The 14,802-nt window shown below is 42.5% G+C and overlaps 1 protein-coding gene across 1 annotated transcript; it reads left to right on the top strand.

Moving 5' to 3' along the window:
- Nucleotides 1-4,340: 4,340 nt before the first annotated feature.
- On the top strand, nt 4,341-14,032 carry LOC139378938 (interferon-induced very large GTPase 1-like). Its single transcript, XM_071121567.1, has 7 exons — nt 4,341-4,584; nt 4,929-5,026; nt 6,346-6,437; nt 7,191-7,317; nt 7,679-7,936; nt 8,046-8,306; nt 8,407-14,032. The coding sequence occupies exons 1-7, from the start codon at nt 4,511-4,513 to the stop codon at nt 13,086-13,088; spliced, it is 5,592 nt and encodes a 1,863-aa protein (XP_070977668.1). The 5' UTR covers nt 4,341-4,510; the 3' UTR covers nt 13,089-14,032.
- The last annotated feature ends 770 nt before the right edge of the window (nt 14,033-14,802 follow it).

Below are 14,802 nucleotides of genomic sequence, written 5' to 3'. Positions count from 1 at the left end.
GGCCTATGCATATTTGTAAACAGCTGGTGCACGATATCTAAGGAAGTTTTGAGGTTTTGCTCACCTGAGGTAGAGTATCTCATGATAAGCTGTAGACCCCACTATTTACCTAGAGAGTTTGTCTGTATTTTTCGTAGCTGTCTACATACCACCACAGACCAATGCTGGCACTAAAACCGCACTCAGTGAGTTGTATACCGCCCATAAGTAAACAGCAAAACGCTCATCCAGAGGCGGCACTCCTAGTGGCCTGTGACTTTAATACGGGGAAACTTAAATTAGTTTTACCTCATTTCTATCAGCATGTTAAATGTGCAACCAGAGGGGGAAAAAACTCTAGACCACCTTTACTCCACACACAGAGAAGTGTACAAAGTTCTCCCTCACCCTCCATTTGGCAAATCTGACCATAATTCTATCCTCCTGATTCCTGCTTACAAGCAAAAATTAAAGCAGGAAGCACCAGTGACTCGGTCTATAAAAAAGTGGTCAGATGAAGCAGATGCTAAACTACAGGACTGTGTTGCTAGCACAGACTGGAATATGTTCCGGGATTCATCCAATGGCATTGAGGAGTACACCACATCAGTCACTGGCTTCATCAATAAGTGCATCGATGATGTCATCCCCACAGTGACCGTATGTACATACCCCAACCAGAAGCCTTGGATTACAGGCAACATCCATACTGAGCTAAAGGGTAGAGATGCCACTTTCAAGGAGCGGGACTCTAACCCGGACTCTTAGAAGAAATCCCACTATCCCCTCCAACGAACCACCAAACAGGCAAAGCATCAATATAGGACTAAGATTGAATCCTACTACACCAGCTCTGACGCTCGTCGGATGTAGCAGGACTTGCGAACTATTACGGATTACAAAGGGAAGCACAGCCGCAAGCTGCCCAGTGACATGAGCCTACCAGACGAGCTAAATTACTTCTATGCACGGTTTGAGGCAAGCAATAATGAAGCATGCATGAGAGCACCAGCTGTTCTGGACGACTGTGTGATCACGCTGTCCGTAGCCGATGTGAGTGAGAACTTTAAACAGATCAATGTTCACAAGGCCACAGGGCCAGAGAGATGACCAGGATGTGTACTGACCAACTGGCAAGTGTCTTCACTGACATTTTCAACCTGTTCCTGACCGAGTCTGTAATACCAATATGTTTCAAGCAGACCACCATAGTCCGTGTGCCCAAGAACACCAAGGTAACCTGCCTAAATGACTACCAACCCGTAGCACTCACGTCTGTAGCCATGAAGTGCTTTGAAAGGCTGGTCATGGCTCACATCAACACCATTATCCCAGAAACCATAGATCCAATTTGCATACCGCCCCAACAGATCCACAGATGACGCAATCTGTATTGCACTCCACACTGCCCTTTCACGCCTGGACAAAAGGAACACCTACGTGAGACTACAGCTCAGCGTTCAACACCGTAGTGCCTTCGTCACTAAACTATGTACCCTAGGACTAAACATCTCCCTCTGCAACTGGATCCTGGACTTACTGATGGGCCGCCCCCAGGTGGTAAGGGTAGGTAACAACACATCTGCCATGCTGGTCCTCAACACTGGGGCCCCTCAGGGGTGCTTGCTCAGTCCCCTCCTGTACTCCCTGTTCACCCATGACTACATGGCCAAGCACGACTCCAGCATCATCATTAAGTTTGCCGATGACACAACAGTGGTAGGCCTGATCACCGACAACGATGAGACAGCATTTAGGGAGGAGGTTAGAGACCTGGCAGTGTGGTTCCAGGATAACAACCTCTCCCTCAAAGTGATCAAGACAAAGATGATGATTGTGGACCACAGGAAAAGGAGGGCTGAGCACGCCCCCGTTCTCATCGCTGGGGCTGTAGAGGAGCAGGTTGAGAGCTTCAAGTTGCTTGGTGTCCACATCACCAACTAACTATCATGGTCCAAACACACCAAGACAGTTGTGAAGAGGGCACAACAACGTCAATCCCCCGCAGGAGACTGAAAAGATTTGGTATGGGTCATCAGATCCTCAAAACGTTCTACAGCTGCACCATCAAGAGCAATACTGGTTGCATCACCGCCTGGTATGGCAACTGCTCAGCCTCCGACTGCAAGGCACTACAGAGGGTAGTGCGTACGGTCCAGTACATCACTGGGGTCAAGCTTCCTGCCATCCAGGACCTCTATACCAGGCGGTGTCGAAGTAAAGCCCAAAAAATTGACAAAGACTCCAGCCACTCTAGACATAGACTGTTCTCTCTGCTACCGCACGGCAAGCAGTACCAGAGCGCCAAGTCTAGGTCCAAAAGGTTTCTTCCCAGAAGATACAGTGCCTTGCGAAAGTATTCGGCCCCCTTGAACTTTGCAACCTTTTGCCACATTTCAGGCTTCAAACATAAAGATATAAAACTGTATTTTTTTGTGAAGAATCAACAACATGTGGGACACAATCATGAAGTGGAACGACATTTATTGGATATTTCAAACTTTTTTAACAAATAAAAAACGGAAAAATTGGGCGTGCAAAATTATTCAGCCCCTTTACTTTCAGTGCAGCAAACTCTCTCCAGAAGTTCAGTGAGGATCTCTGAATGATCCAATGTTGACCTAAATGACTAATGATGATAAATACAATCCACCTGTGTGTAATCAAGTCTCCGTATAAATGCACCTGCACTGTGATAGTCTCAGAGGTCCGTTAAAAGCGCAGAGAGCATCATGAAGAACAAGGAACACACCAGGCAGGTCCGAGATACTGTTGTGAAGAAGTTTAAAGCCGGATTTGGATACAAAAAGATTTCCCAAGCTTTAAACATCCCAAGGAGCACTGTGCAAGCGATAATATTGAAATTGAAGGAGTAACAGTCCACTGCAAATCTACCAAGACCTGGCCGTCCCTCTAAACTTTCAGCTCATACAAGGAGAAGACTGATCAGAGATGCAGCCAAGAGGCCCATAATCACTCTGGATGAACTGCAGAGATCTACAGCTGAGGTGGGAGACTCTGTCCATAGGACAACAATCAGTCGTATATTGCACAAATCTGGCCTTTATGGAAGAGTGGCAAGAAGAAAGCCATTTCTTAAAGATATCCATAAAAAGTGTCGTTTAAAGTTTGCCACAAGCCACCTGGGAGACACACCAAACATGTGGAAGAAGGTGCTCTGGTCAGATGAAACCAAAATTGAACTTTTTGGCAACAATGCAAAACGTTATGTTTGGCGTAAAAGCAACACAGCTGAACACACCATCCCCACTGTCAAACATGGTGGTGGCAGCATCATGGTTTGGGCCTGCTTTTCTTCAGCAGGGACAGGGAAGATGGTTAAAATTGATGGGAAGATGGATGGAGCCAAATACAGGACCATTCTGGAAGAAAACCTGATGGAGTCTGCAAAAGACCTGAGACTGGGACGGAGATTTGTCTTCCAACAAGACAATGATCCAAAACATAAAGCAAAATCTACAATGGAATGGTTCAAAAATAAACATATCCAGGTGTTAGAATGGCCAAGTCAAAGTCCAGACCTGAATCCAATCGAGAATCTGTGGAAAGAACGGAAAACGCTGTTCACAAATGCTCTCCATCCAACCTCACTGAGCTCGAGCTGTTTTGCAAGGAGGAATGGGAAAAAATTTCAGTCTCTCGATGTGCAAAACTGATAGAGACATACCCCAAGCGACTTACAGCTGTATTCCAATAAATGTTGTTCCACTTCATGATTGTGTCCCACTTGTTGTTGATTCTTCACAAAAAAATACAGTTTTATATCTTTATGTTCGAAGCCTGAAATGTGGCAAAAGGTCGCAAAGTTCAAGGGGGCCGAATAGTTTCGCAAGGCACTGTATAAGACTACTGAACAGCTAATCAAATGGCTACCAGGACTACTTGCGTTGACCCCTCCCTCCCCCATTTTTATGCTGCTGCTACTCTCTGTTTATTATCTATGCATAGTCACTTTACCTGTACCTACATATACATGTTACCTCAACTAACCTGTGCCCTCGCACATTGACTCTGTACCTGTACCCCTCTATATAGCCTTGTTACTGTTATTTTATTTTTGCTCTTTAATTATTTGTTATTTGTTATTTTTCTATTTTCTTCTTCTTCTTTTTTTTTTTACTTCAGTTTCTTTTAATAATACTTTCTTAACACTTATTTTTCTTAACTGCATTGTTGGTTTAGGGCTTGTAAGTAAGCATTTCACGGTAAGGTATTCGGCGCATGTAACAAATACAATTTGATTTGATTTGATTTTGAATCTATGCCACTGAAAACTTTTTCCAGTCTCCTCCTCCTCGGCTGCCTCTCCCTCGACTAGGCTATTATTCCCTTACTTTCCCATTTCAAGGAAATGAAACTGAAAGATAAGCATAGATGGCCTGAACCAAATTACGATATAAAAAAAGATTTCACGTTAATTACATCCTAATAAAACGTAGGCTAATACAGTAAAGGTCTGAAAATGTTTCAAATATGATGGCATGAATGTTGTCATGCACGATAAAACAGGATGTCGTTCATGCACATGGTTCATCCCACTCGAACGTTTGATTATCCGACATTGAGCTGCGGAGTGATCAGGAGGTGAGTCGTGTATCATCAAACTTTGCTAATCAAACTCTTTAATGGTCTAAATCACATGGTAACGTTTTTAAAAATCTTTATTACAAAAATGGAATGTTATACAACACGTAAGCCTAAGAAATTGTACGTGTAATATCACAGTAACGGTAGCTGATTATGAACTAAGCTACTTGTAGACTAATATACTTTTTGTGAATGCAAATATGTGATATGTTTTTTTCAACATTCTCATGATCCGATTATACGGCATTCATCATTTTTTTGTATTAATTATATGGGGTGCCTAAATCACTACAACATTTAACTTTACTGCTATGCACATTATTGATGTTTTTCTGTGGCAGACATTTTCGGAAAATGGAGTGTATTCGATGTCCCACGCTTTGTGAGGAGGGACAGCGGTTTTGCTTGAGATGTAAAGCAATCGTCGAGGAAGAGGGAGGTAGGTAGCCTCGGGACTTTTTATTTAAAGTCCTGAAGTCATATTTCGACTTTATTTTTCTCAGCTATTCTTAAAAATACACTACAAAATATAACACGCTATTAATAAAAACAAAACAATATATTCACAAGTACATTGAATACGTTTACAAATAAAATAAAATACTGCAGTCATTTTGGTATTCCTCCCCATTGAAAAAAATATTTCGTTTTCGTTTTGTATATTCTGTTACAGACACCGTAATTTATTATTTTAAATTATGTGAACTAAACATAAACATACCTTAAAGTATAGATTTTCTGAAGTACTTAATGTTAAGTCCCCAATTCAACAAAGAAATACTAAAATACCATTATTCCTATGGAAGACCAATATGGCGACTGGTAGTTTCAAAGCCGCTATTTGGCCAATACATACCATTAGCAATCCAGGGTTTATATATACATCATTGCCAAAAAAAAATCCTTGCAAAGTGTATAGGCCCTGTCCACAGTTGCCCAGGGATTTTTATGTTCGGTAACTGATAAACTACACTGAGTGTACAAACATTAGGAGCACCTTATAGGACCACCAAGTAGCCTAGTGGTTAGAGCGTTGGGCCAGTAACCGAAAGGTTGCTGGATAGAATCCCTGAGCTGAGGCGCAGGCAAATAATTATTACCCCCTCCCGTTCTTAGTTTTTGATCTAGGATCAACCTATTCTAACCCTGTGTGGGGGGAAACTAATCTGACCTGGATCAGTGTCAAGGGATGGTCCTCTGTAGCTTAGTTCAGGGTTCCCAAACTTTTTCACTCAGGCCCCCCTTCCAGCATTGGGGAACATCCTGCGCACCCCCCCTGCACGCTGTGCGAGTGCCACGTCTATTTCTACGGGTACTGGCACTGTTCACGACACAAACTGTTAACACCCCTCTTGTTGGCAGAGAAAGGATTTTGCAGTTTTAAAGCTAATTTCCTGTACTTATACACAGTTTGTCATGGATTGCAGACATTACCGTATTAAAGCTAATCCCTACAATTCTACACATTTTACCATTTGTTATGTGTGTTCATGTGATATTTGAGGGACTCAAACATTAGAACAAAATATATGGGCTAAACAACCTAGCTAAAGTGTGCCCCCCCCCCCCGGCAGCCAGGACCACTGTAAGTCGCTTTGGATAAATGCCATAATTATCAATATTACAGGTAGTGTTTTTTCTCTTTGGTGAGATATAATGGAGAATAATGCATCTGATAATGCTTCACCAACGTTTTGATGTGCTGCAACGCGTATTTGATTGGCGTTGTAACACTCTATTACCCCAAACGTATTTCAGAGCCATGCAGTCTAAAAGACGTGACCTTTGACCGGGTTAGGAGTGGGGCGACTGAAGACACCCCGCCAATGGATAGCTCCTCAGATGAAGAGGTAGGGTGTGCTGTTGCTCTTTCACACAGAGGTTTTTTTGCAGATAGAAATGTGTTGCTGGCTTGCCTCTGAAGCTAAGCAGGGTTGGTCCTGTTCGGTCCCTGGATAGGTGACCAGCTGCTGCTGGAAGTTTTTTTGTGGGGTCAGTAGGAGGCACTCTTTCCTCTGGTCTAAATAATATCCCAATGCCCCAGAGAAGTGATTGGGGACATTGCCAAAATAATGGGTAACTGGGCATTTTTCTAAATGAATACCCGAAGCATGATGTTATTTGCGTAATTAACTCAGGAACCACACCTGCTTTTAATACACTTTGGCCGCGTTTAAACAAACAGGCAGCCCAATTATGATGTTTTTTTTTGTGTCTTTTTCTCAATCAGATCTTCTCACATCAAATCTTCTTCAGAGTTGATCTGATTGGTCAAAAGACCAATTAGGGGAAAAAAGATCAGAATTGGGCTGCCTGCGTAAATGCATCCTTTGTATCTCTCATTTCCTTCATTTTGTCAGTTACCTGTATATATGAATAGTTTATTTCCAAAATGCATATCTATTTTCAGAAATGTTGGTAAATTAGCTTTTATTGTTTAAAGAACGGTGTGTTTTTTTTCACCATCTAATCATGGCATTGGGTTGTTCAATGACAGCCATAACAATGTACACTCTTTTATCAGGTACTTTGCAGTTTGTTCTAAATTTTTATTCCATTTTTTTCATTCAATTGACTGTAGATGTTTTCCTTTTGAATTGAAGGACTTTCAAGATGCAAGTGATCTATTCCTTGACTTATATCTTGGGAAAGATGAGGACACATCTCAGAGAGTACAAGCTGACAGTCTGGAGGCAGAGCCATCTCAACAGATGGATGCTGCTGTAGCAGGTACTTCAATAATATAAGAGGAATTATACCGTATCTCAGAATTTTTGACAACCGTATGTATACTTTATAATTGAATAAAATCATTACCAGTTGCTTTCCATTCACAAACACTGCACGTATGCTTATTTGCATTGAACATTTAAGGAACGTTACTTTATTCACTGTGAATGGCGATCAGCACTGTTTAAAAATAATCTTTCACTCGTTTTTCACTATTTATCACTATTTCACTACTGTTATTATTTTACTAATATTATTGTCATTATTATAGCATAACAACAGTAGGGATGATGCAGTATAATAGCATGTATTTATAAATGTTTCATGCCTTCATTCAAACATTTTTTGCTCTCTTCCACAGAGCTCTCCTCCCCCGGAGAGATAACAGTTCATTATGTTGGCAGTGACTCTGTTTCTCTGAGCTGGCGCCCTTCTGACCCAGCACGGAGGTACGAGTTGACCTACTCCTGCAACACCCAGAGAGAGATCCGTTCCATCCAAGGGTCCAACAGCGCTGATGTGGAAGGCCTTTTTCCAGGGACGGAGTACACATTCAGCGTCACATCGGTCACAGAAGATGGGAATCTGAGCCCGGTGATCACAATGTCCATGTATACAAGTAAGTGCAATGATTCAAACATTTCCCCTTGCATTACAGGAAGAATTGTTTGACTTGTTTTCATTCTTCAAGTTGTAATTGAATTGGGCCCTTTTTGTCCTTTTTGTAGAACCTCTGCCACCTGAAAAAGTCAAGATTGACCAAGTCAGCAGTGAATCGGTGTCTCTGGGTTGGGACAAACCGATTGGTGTCACTGAGGCATGTCTCGTGACCTGTTCCTGTGATGGGGAGGAAGTCCAGAAGATAACAACGGAGTCCAACACCCTGACGTTCTCCAGTCTGAGTCCAGGTGTCAAGTACTCCTTTCACGTCTCTACGGTGCTGAAGAACGGGACCCAAAGCAAGTCGGTGGTGACATATGGCCGCACAAGTGAGTGTGTTGAAACGTGTGACGGGAGGATGTTTTACAATCGGTTGATTGACAACCAAGGAGGTCAGATCTGAAAACGTTATTTTCTTTCCCGACACAGAAACCCACCTGGAGAGTTTGCTGCTGGACCTGGGGTTGGAGCAACACTACACAGAGAAGCTCGACCTTAGCACCGTGCTGCAGATTGATGAGAAGACTGTCACCGATGAACCTGCTCAGACTCTCTCAGCCCTGCCATGGATTTTCCTAAAGAGGTTGATGATGGTGAATGTGACTGCTAGGAGTGTGAAATGTACCTCATTAGAAGGCGAGGCAAGTTGTGATGCTTCATTTTGCAACATAGATCTAGATCTGGAGAGTCTGGTTGATAACCTGGACTCTAGTAATGTTGTAAACCCCTTAGACATTGTGACTGCTCTCTTTCTGTGTTCCAATGGTTTTCTCCAGCAAGAGATGGTTTTGAAAATGTCAATGTGTCAGTTTTCAGTGCCCCTGCTTCTCCCCAATTGTGACACAGAAGAGTGTACGCTAATGCTCTGGGCCATGAGAGACATTGTCAAGAAGTTCAGACCGCATTCATTGGCAGATTCCAGAGGGTTTGTTGAAGACAGGATTGTTCTCTCTGACCTCCCTATGGTCTCTTTTGTCAGATTGGGCGAGTGCTCTCTGTCCAAGTCTCAGATTCTAAACAAGCTGCTGAGTAATCCTCAACAGTATCACGACACGTTTGTCCACCACGACATGGAATGTGGCGATAGCCCAAGGAGAATATCCAACGGATTGGTTGAGATAAGCTGGTACCTCCCAAGCGGGAAAAAAAACATTGATATTTTTGGTGAAGCTGTTGCTGTATCCAATCTTAGAGGGGACATCAGTTCTTTTGAAACACAATATTCCTTTCTTTGCCAGACCTCTGCAGCAGTCTTTGTGTTCTTTGACAACCTGGACACCAAGTACAAGCTACTGACCAGCCAACACACCAAGGCTCAGCTGTTTCTAGTGGGTAACACACAGAGCAAGAGCTTCAGCATTGATGCTTTGAAGAGAACAGCAGCAGAGTTGAACTTGAAAAAAAGCAGCATCATCCTGAAGACCAAACAGATGAATGATGCAGACTTTGTGAAGAACCTGCGAAACACAGTTGGTGAGTTGATTAAGAATTCAAAGTCCAGAATGCCATTGGAGCAGATGGCTGAAGTGGCGCATGAGCTTGGAATACTGGTTGATGAGGACTACAAAGAATGTCAGAGTGCCAAGCTAAATGCTGTCGCAATCACGTCAAAGATTTATGACACACCACAGTATAAGGAAAGTCAGCTTCCCTTGCAAGGACAGATTTGGAAGGAGCTGGCACGTCTGGAGAAGGAGGAATGCAGACTGCGGAAAGCTGGGAACCAGAATCTAGAGATGTACAAAAGTGAACTCCAAACAGACAAGAGACAACTTAGGGAACAGCAAAGGAGATATGACATTTCAGAGGCAATGACCTGCTTCATAAATGCAATATCAAGCGCAGGGCTAGAAAGGACCTATTTCTTGAAATGGATGAGAATGAACCTGGACAATATGTCTCGTAAAAACCTTTCTGGCCTTAGAGAGCTGTACAAAGAAAAGTCTCAGAATTCATCTGAAAACAAAGATGAAATTGCAGACCTTGACAGACAGATTTCAAACAGTTCTTTGGGAACTGAGCATTTCCTACGTGAAATGGGTCAACTGTATGAATCTGCAGTCTTACTGGAAGAAGCTGAAGAGTCTAGGCAACAACTGAAGCACCTGCCCAGACTATGTGCTGAGTTGCTTCTGGATGGGTTTCCTCTGGAGCTTGTGGATGGAGACGCATCTAACATACCTCTGAGATGGGTGAGTGATGTGCTGCATCAACTCAATGTCTTGGTGCATCCGAAGAGCAAGATCCTGGTGGTAACTGTTCTAGGTGTTCAGAGCACGGGAAAGTCCACTCTACTGAACACAATGTTTGGAGTGCAGTTCGCAGTCAGTAGCGGCAGATGCACAAGAGGGGACTTTATGCTGCTCATCAAAGTCAAAGACGACTTCAAAAAAGAGCTGAACTGCGACTTCTTAGTGATCATCGACACAGAAGGGCTGAAGTCGCCAGAGCTGGCACAGCATGATGACAGCTACGAGCATGACAACGAGCTAGCCACACTTGTTGTCGGCCTGAGTGATGTCACTATAATCAATATTGCCATGGAGAACTCGACCGAGATGAAGGACATCCTGCAGATCGTGGTCCACGCTTTTCTCCGGATGAAAGAGGTGGGAAAGAAACCCAAGTGTCAGTTTGTCCACCAGAACGTGGCAGATGTCTCGGCACATGATAAGAACATGAGAGACCGGAAAATGCTGCTGGAGCAGTTAAACGAGATGACCCAGGCAGCAGCCAGAATGGAAAACAAGGAGGAGAACAAGAGCTTCACTGATGTGATGGAGTACAACCCAGAGACTGGTAACTGGTACATTCCTGGACTTTGGCACGGCAACCCCCCAATGGCACCCGTCAACGCCGGTTACAGCGAGTCTGTATACGAGTTCAAAAAGAACATGATCGAGGTCTTCCAGAACTGTGAAGCCTCTGGGAACAACATCATGGACTTTCTGGAGTGGACAAAAAGCCTGTGGAATGCTGTGAAGTATGAAAACTTCATCTTCAGCTTCAGAAACAGCCTGGTGGCTGATGCCTACATGAAGCTGTGTGTTGAGTTCAGTAAGTGGGAATGGTCATTCAGAAAGCACATGCACACATGGATGACAAATGCTGAAACAAGGATTTCCAACTTCGGAACCATAGCAATGAAATATCAAACAGAAGACGTGAGGGATTTTCTCCATCATTTGAAAAGTGAAGCCTCAATAGAACTTGTCCAATGGGAGAAGAACCTTCTTGACAACCTGACCAAGTACTATGAACAGGCAGATGGTCATGTCTACTTGGTGGAGAGATACAGAGAGGATTTCTCAAACAGCATCAAAAGTCTAAAAAGGGAGATAGAAAACTCTGTTTTGAGTAAACTGGTCGCTGATGTTGAGATTCAACAAGGAATGAACAAGCTTGCCACAATCAAGAAGAACTACACCGCGGTGATGGAGGAAAAGGTGCTGAAGTTGGTTGAGAACTGCAGAAAGGACAAATGTCAGAGGCCAGATCAGGAGCTTGACAGAGAATTTGAAAAGGTGTGGGAGGAAACTGTGCAGGAGCTCTCTTTTACAGGATTGAAGAAAATAGACATTGTGAGCCATGTTTTAAGCCAGCTCAGGTCTAACATGATGCAGAAGGCAGTGAATGAAAAGTTGAACAATGTGAAACTTGAAGATCATGGAACAAAACCCTTCATAGTCTCTCCAGGGGGGTTCTTAAAGAAGTTAGTGAATAGCATTTACATGAATGAGAACACAAGAAAAACCCAGGCCATGGCAGACAACCTCATAGACAAATGCAATGAATTTGTGAGAGAGACTGTTCAAAATAAGACAAACTACCATGACACATACATTCAAGAGATCCTGCACATGATTGAAGAGAAGTTGGAAGCCAACAAAAATCTTGGGACAAGCAATAAATTTGAACTCTCCATTAAATTGTACGTTTGTGGGTTTGCATCCAGGGCTTTCCAAGCAATGCATGAACAGTTCATATGTGCAAACAATCCTCATTGGTGCCTTGAACAGTTCAAAGGTAAATACCTGGCAGACTTCAAAGACTTGTTCAGTGGACAAGATCAGTGTCAGAAGAAAGCTGCAGAGTTCACCAACCTGTGTCTCAGACCTGCAGTAGAAGCCTGTGTCACCAATTCTCTGGGTCTAGAAATTGTTGACGTAATGCTGACGGGGCAGAATGCCTTTCAATTCAGCTCTCGGACATTTTTCCAGTACTCTATCCTGAAGCAACTGCTGTCAGCATTCAACTTTGACAACTATGTGAGCTACATTTGTCACTATGAAGCTTTTGTCAAGAATTGGATTTTGAATGAAATCGTGAAACACTTTTCACAAGGGAACAAAATGTTTGAATTGGAGAAGTATCAACTCAATGGGATTATCAAAGTAATCAATGAGGCAATCTCAAAGGCACAGACTAATGAGAACGACAACATAAAGGAATTCCTTCAGGACATATGCAGGGAACTTGGAGAGAAGCTGGTCATTCCCCAAGATGCGTTGGAAGCCACTATGATCCTCAACAATTCCAAACAGGAACAGTTTTCCCACTGGCTCAAAACATCTGTGGTGGAGATGGAACAGTCTCTGACAGAAGAATTCCAAAAAGCAGAGGATGTGAAACAGAAATTGAAAAGACAGAAAATCAAGCCTCAGAACGAGCTGTTCACAAGAGTGTTTGGCTGCGGGAAGCAATGTCCATTCTGCGGGGCACCATGTGAGGCGGGAGGGGAGGCCCACAATGAGCACTGTGCCTCAATACACAGACCACAGGGACTTGGTCAGTTCAGGTTTAATGACTCAAGGAAACTCTGCACTGACATCTGCTCCTCTGCAGTGTTTAGTGAGGGTTCTTTCAAATGCTACGAGACAAATGAAGAATTTCAGCCTTTAAAAAAGTACAGAGACATTTTTCCCAACTGGCATATCCCGGCAGATCCCAGCATACAGGCCTCAGACTACTGGAAATATGTGATGGCAAAATTCAACAAGGAATTTGCCAAAGAGTATGTCTCACACCCTGGAGATATCCCCCCTTCCTGGAAACAGATCACAAAGGAACAGGCAGAAAACAGCCTTAGAGAGTCTTTTAACATTAATTGAGAGCCTCTTCATCATCTTGAAGAAGAGTGGCATCTTGAAGAGTAATGAAGTGTCAGGCCACAGTCAAACAAAATTGTTAGATGTAATAGTAAACAAAGAACATGACTTAATAATACAAGACATCAGCTTCATCACTAAGCAGAAGAGTCTGGTGGCTGGAATGATAAACTGTCATACACTTTGCCTCGTTTATTTTGCTGTCCCAGAAATAATCATTTATTTTTGCATATAATCAAAGTTTAGCAACCATTGACACTTAATGATGTGTTGATAGTTTTTTTATGTATATTTTGAGAATCTGCATTGGAATAATGGTCATAATTCAAGAGATGTTTTCTTGTCACATTTAGTTTTTATTTGTGCTAGCATTCACTACATGTGTTGGTTGGTTCTTATGTGGTGAATGGGTTCATTTTGCTCTAACACTGGGTAAAGTCAAGCATTGTTCTGGCATTCTTTACTTACATTTATTCAGGAAAGTGTTGAAACCATTGAATTAGAAAATTACATTATTCTGAGACTAATACTTCTGAACTCTTCACTTTCCAAAGACACTTTGATATGAAATAATCTATTGTGTGTTTTTCTCCCATGTGAAATATCAGTAGCTATTTGTATTAGCTGAATATTGTTATTAGATTGTGTTTAATACTTATAAATCGGAAGACGTACACACACACAAGCATCCTGATGCTTCTTACTGCATAAGTATTTCACACCAATTGTATTCCATATAATTCATCACTTTCTTGTATATTATATCAATGGCAAATTATCTTAACAGTGAGCCTTTGAGGTGCAGTCAACACTCTGGATATGAATGTCTTTAAACAAAGTAGGCTACACCAACTGAGGTAAATGCTTCTATGTAAACTTTTGTATTAAAGGGAAAATGGCTTGCTTTGAACACCCCCAAAAAAGCAGCATTCATTTTCAAGTGAGGATATACTGTAGCGCTAGATTTCCCTTCACTGGAACTAAGGGGCCTAGCCATTATTCCTCCTCCACCAAACTTTACAGTTGGCACTATGCATTGCAGCTTTATAACACTCCAGCCGACGCTTGGCATTGTGCATGGTGATCTTAGGCTTGTGTGCTGTAGCCAGCCAATTAATATAAGGCTATTTATATATTTATAATATGAATATGAATTCGGAAGGCAGAAATGATTAAATATTAAAGCATTAGCATTAAAGCATTAGACCTCTCACTAAAGGCATCAGTCATACAAACGTTATACTTAAATCCGAAATGGTTATCTAGTAAATTACTAAGAATGTCTCACCCCATGTTCTAGAATGGCCTTTTCACTTTGTTCAGATTACAACCTCTCACTTTCAGTTATTTGCAGCATCATGTTGTTGTGGTGCTTTTGCTGCAGGAGGGACTGGTGCACTTCGCAAAATAGATGGCATCATGAGGTAGGAAAATTATGTGGATATATATTGAAGCAACATCTCAAGACATCAGTCAGGAAGTTAAGCTTGGTCGCAAATGGGTCTTCCAAATGGACAATGACACCAAGCATACTCCCAAAGTTGTGGCAAAATGGCTTAAGGACAACAAAGTCAAGGTATTGGAGTGGCCGTCACAAAGCCCTGACCTCAATCCCATAGAAAATTTGTGGGCAGAACTGAAAAAGCGTGTGTGAGCAAGAAGGCCTACAAACCTCAGTTACACCAGCTCTGTCAGGAGGAATGGGCCAAAATTCACC

Source organism: Oncorhynchus clarkii, chromosome 21, assembly GCF_045791955.1.
Source record: "Oncorhynchus clarkii lewisi isolate Uvic-CL-2024 chromosome 21, UVic_Ocla_1.0, whole genome shotgun sequence".
In the NCBI taxonomy this organism is placed as follows: Eukaryota; Metazoa; Chordata; class Actinopteri; order Salmoniformes; family Salmonidae; genus Oncorhynchus; species Oncorhynchus clarkii.
The sequence above is the reverse complement of the archived record's forward strand: the minus strand, read 5'-3'. Positions and strand labels throughout refer to the sequence as shown.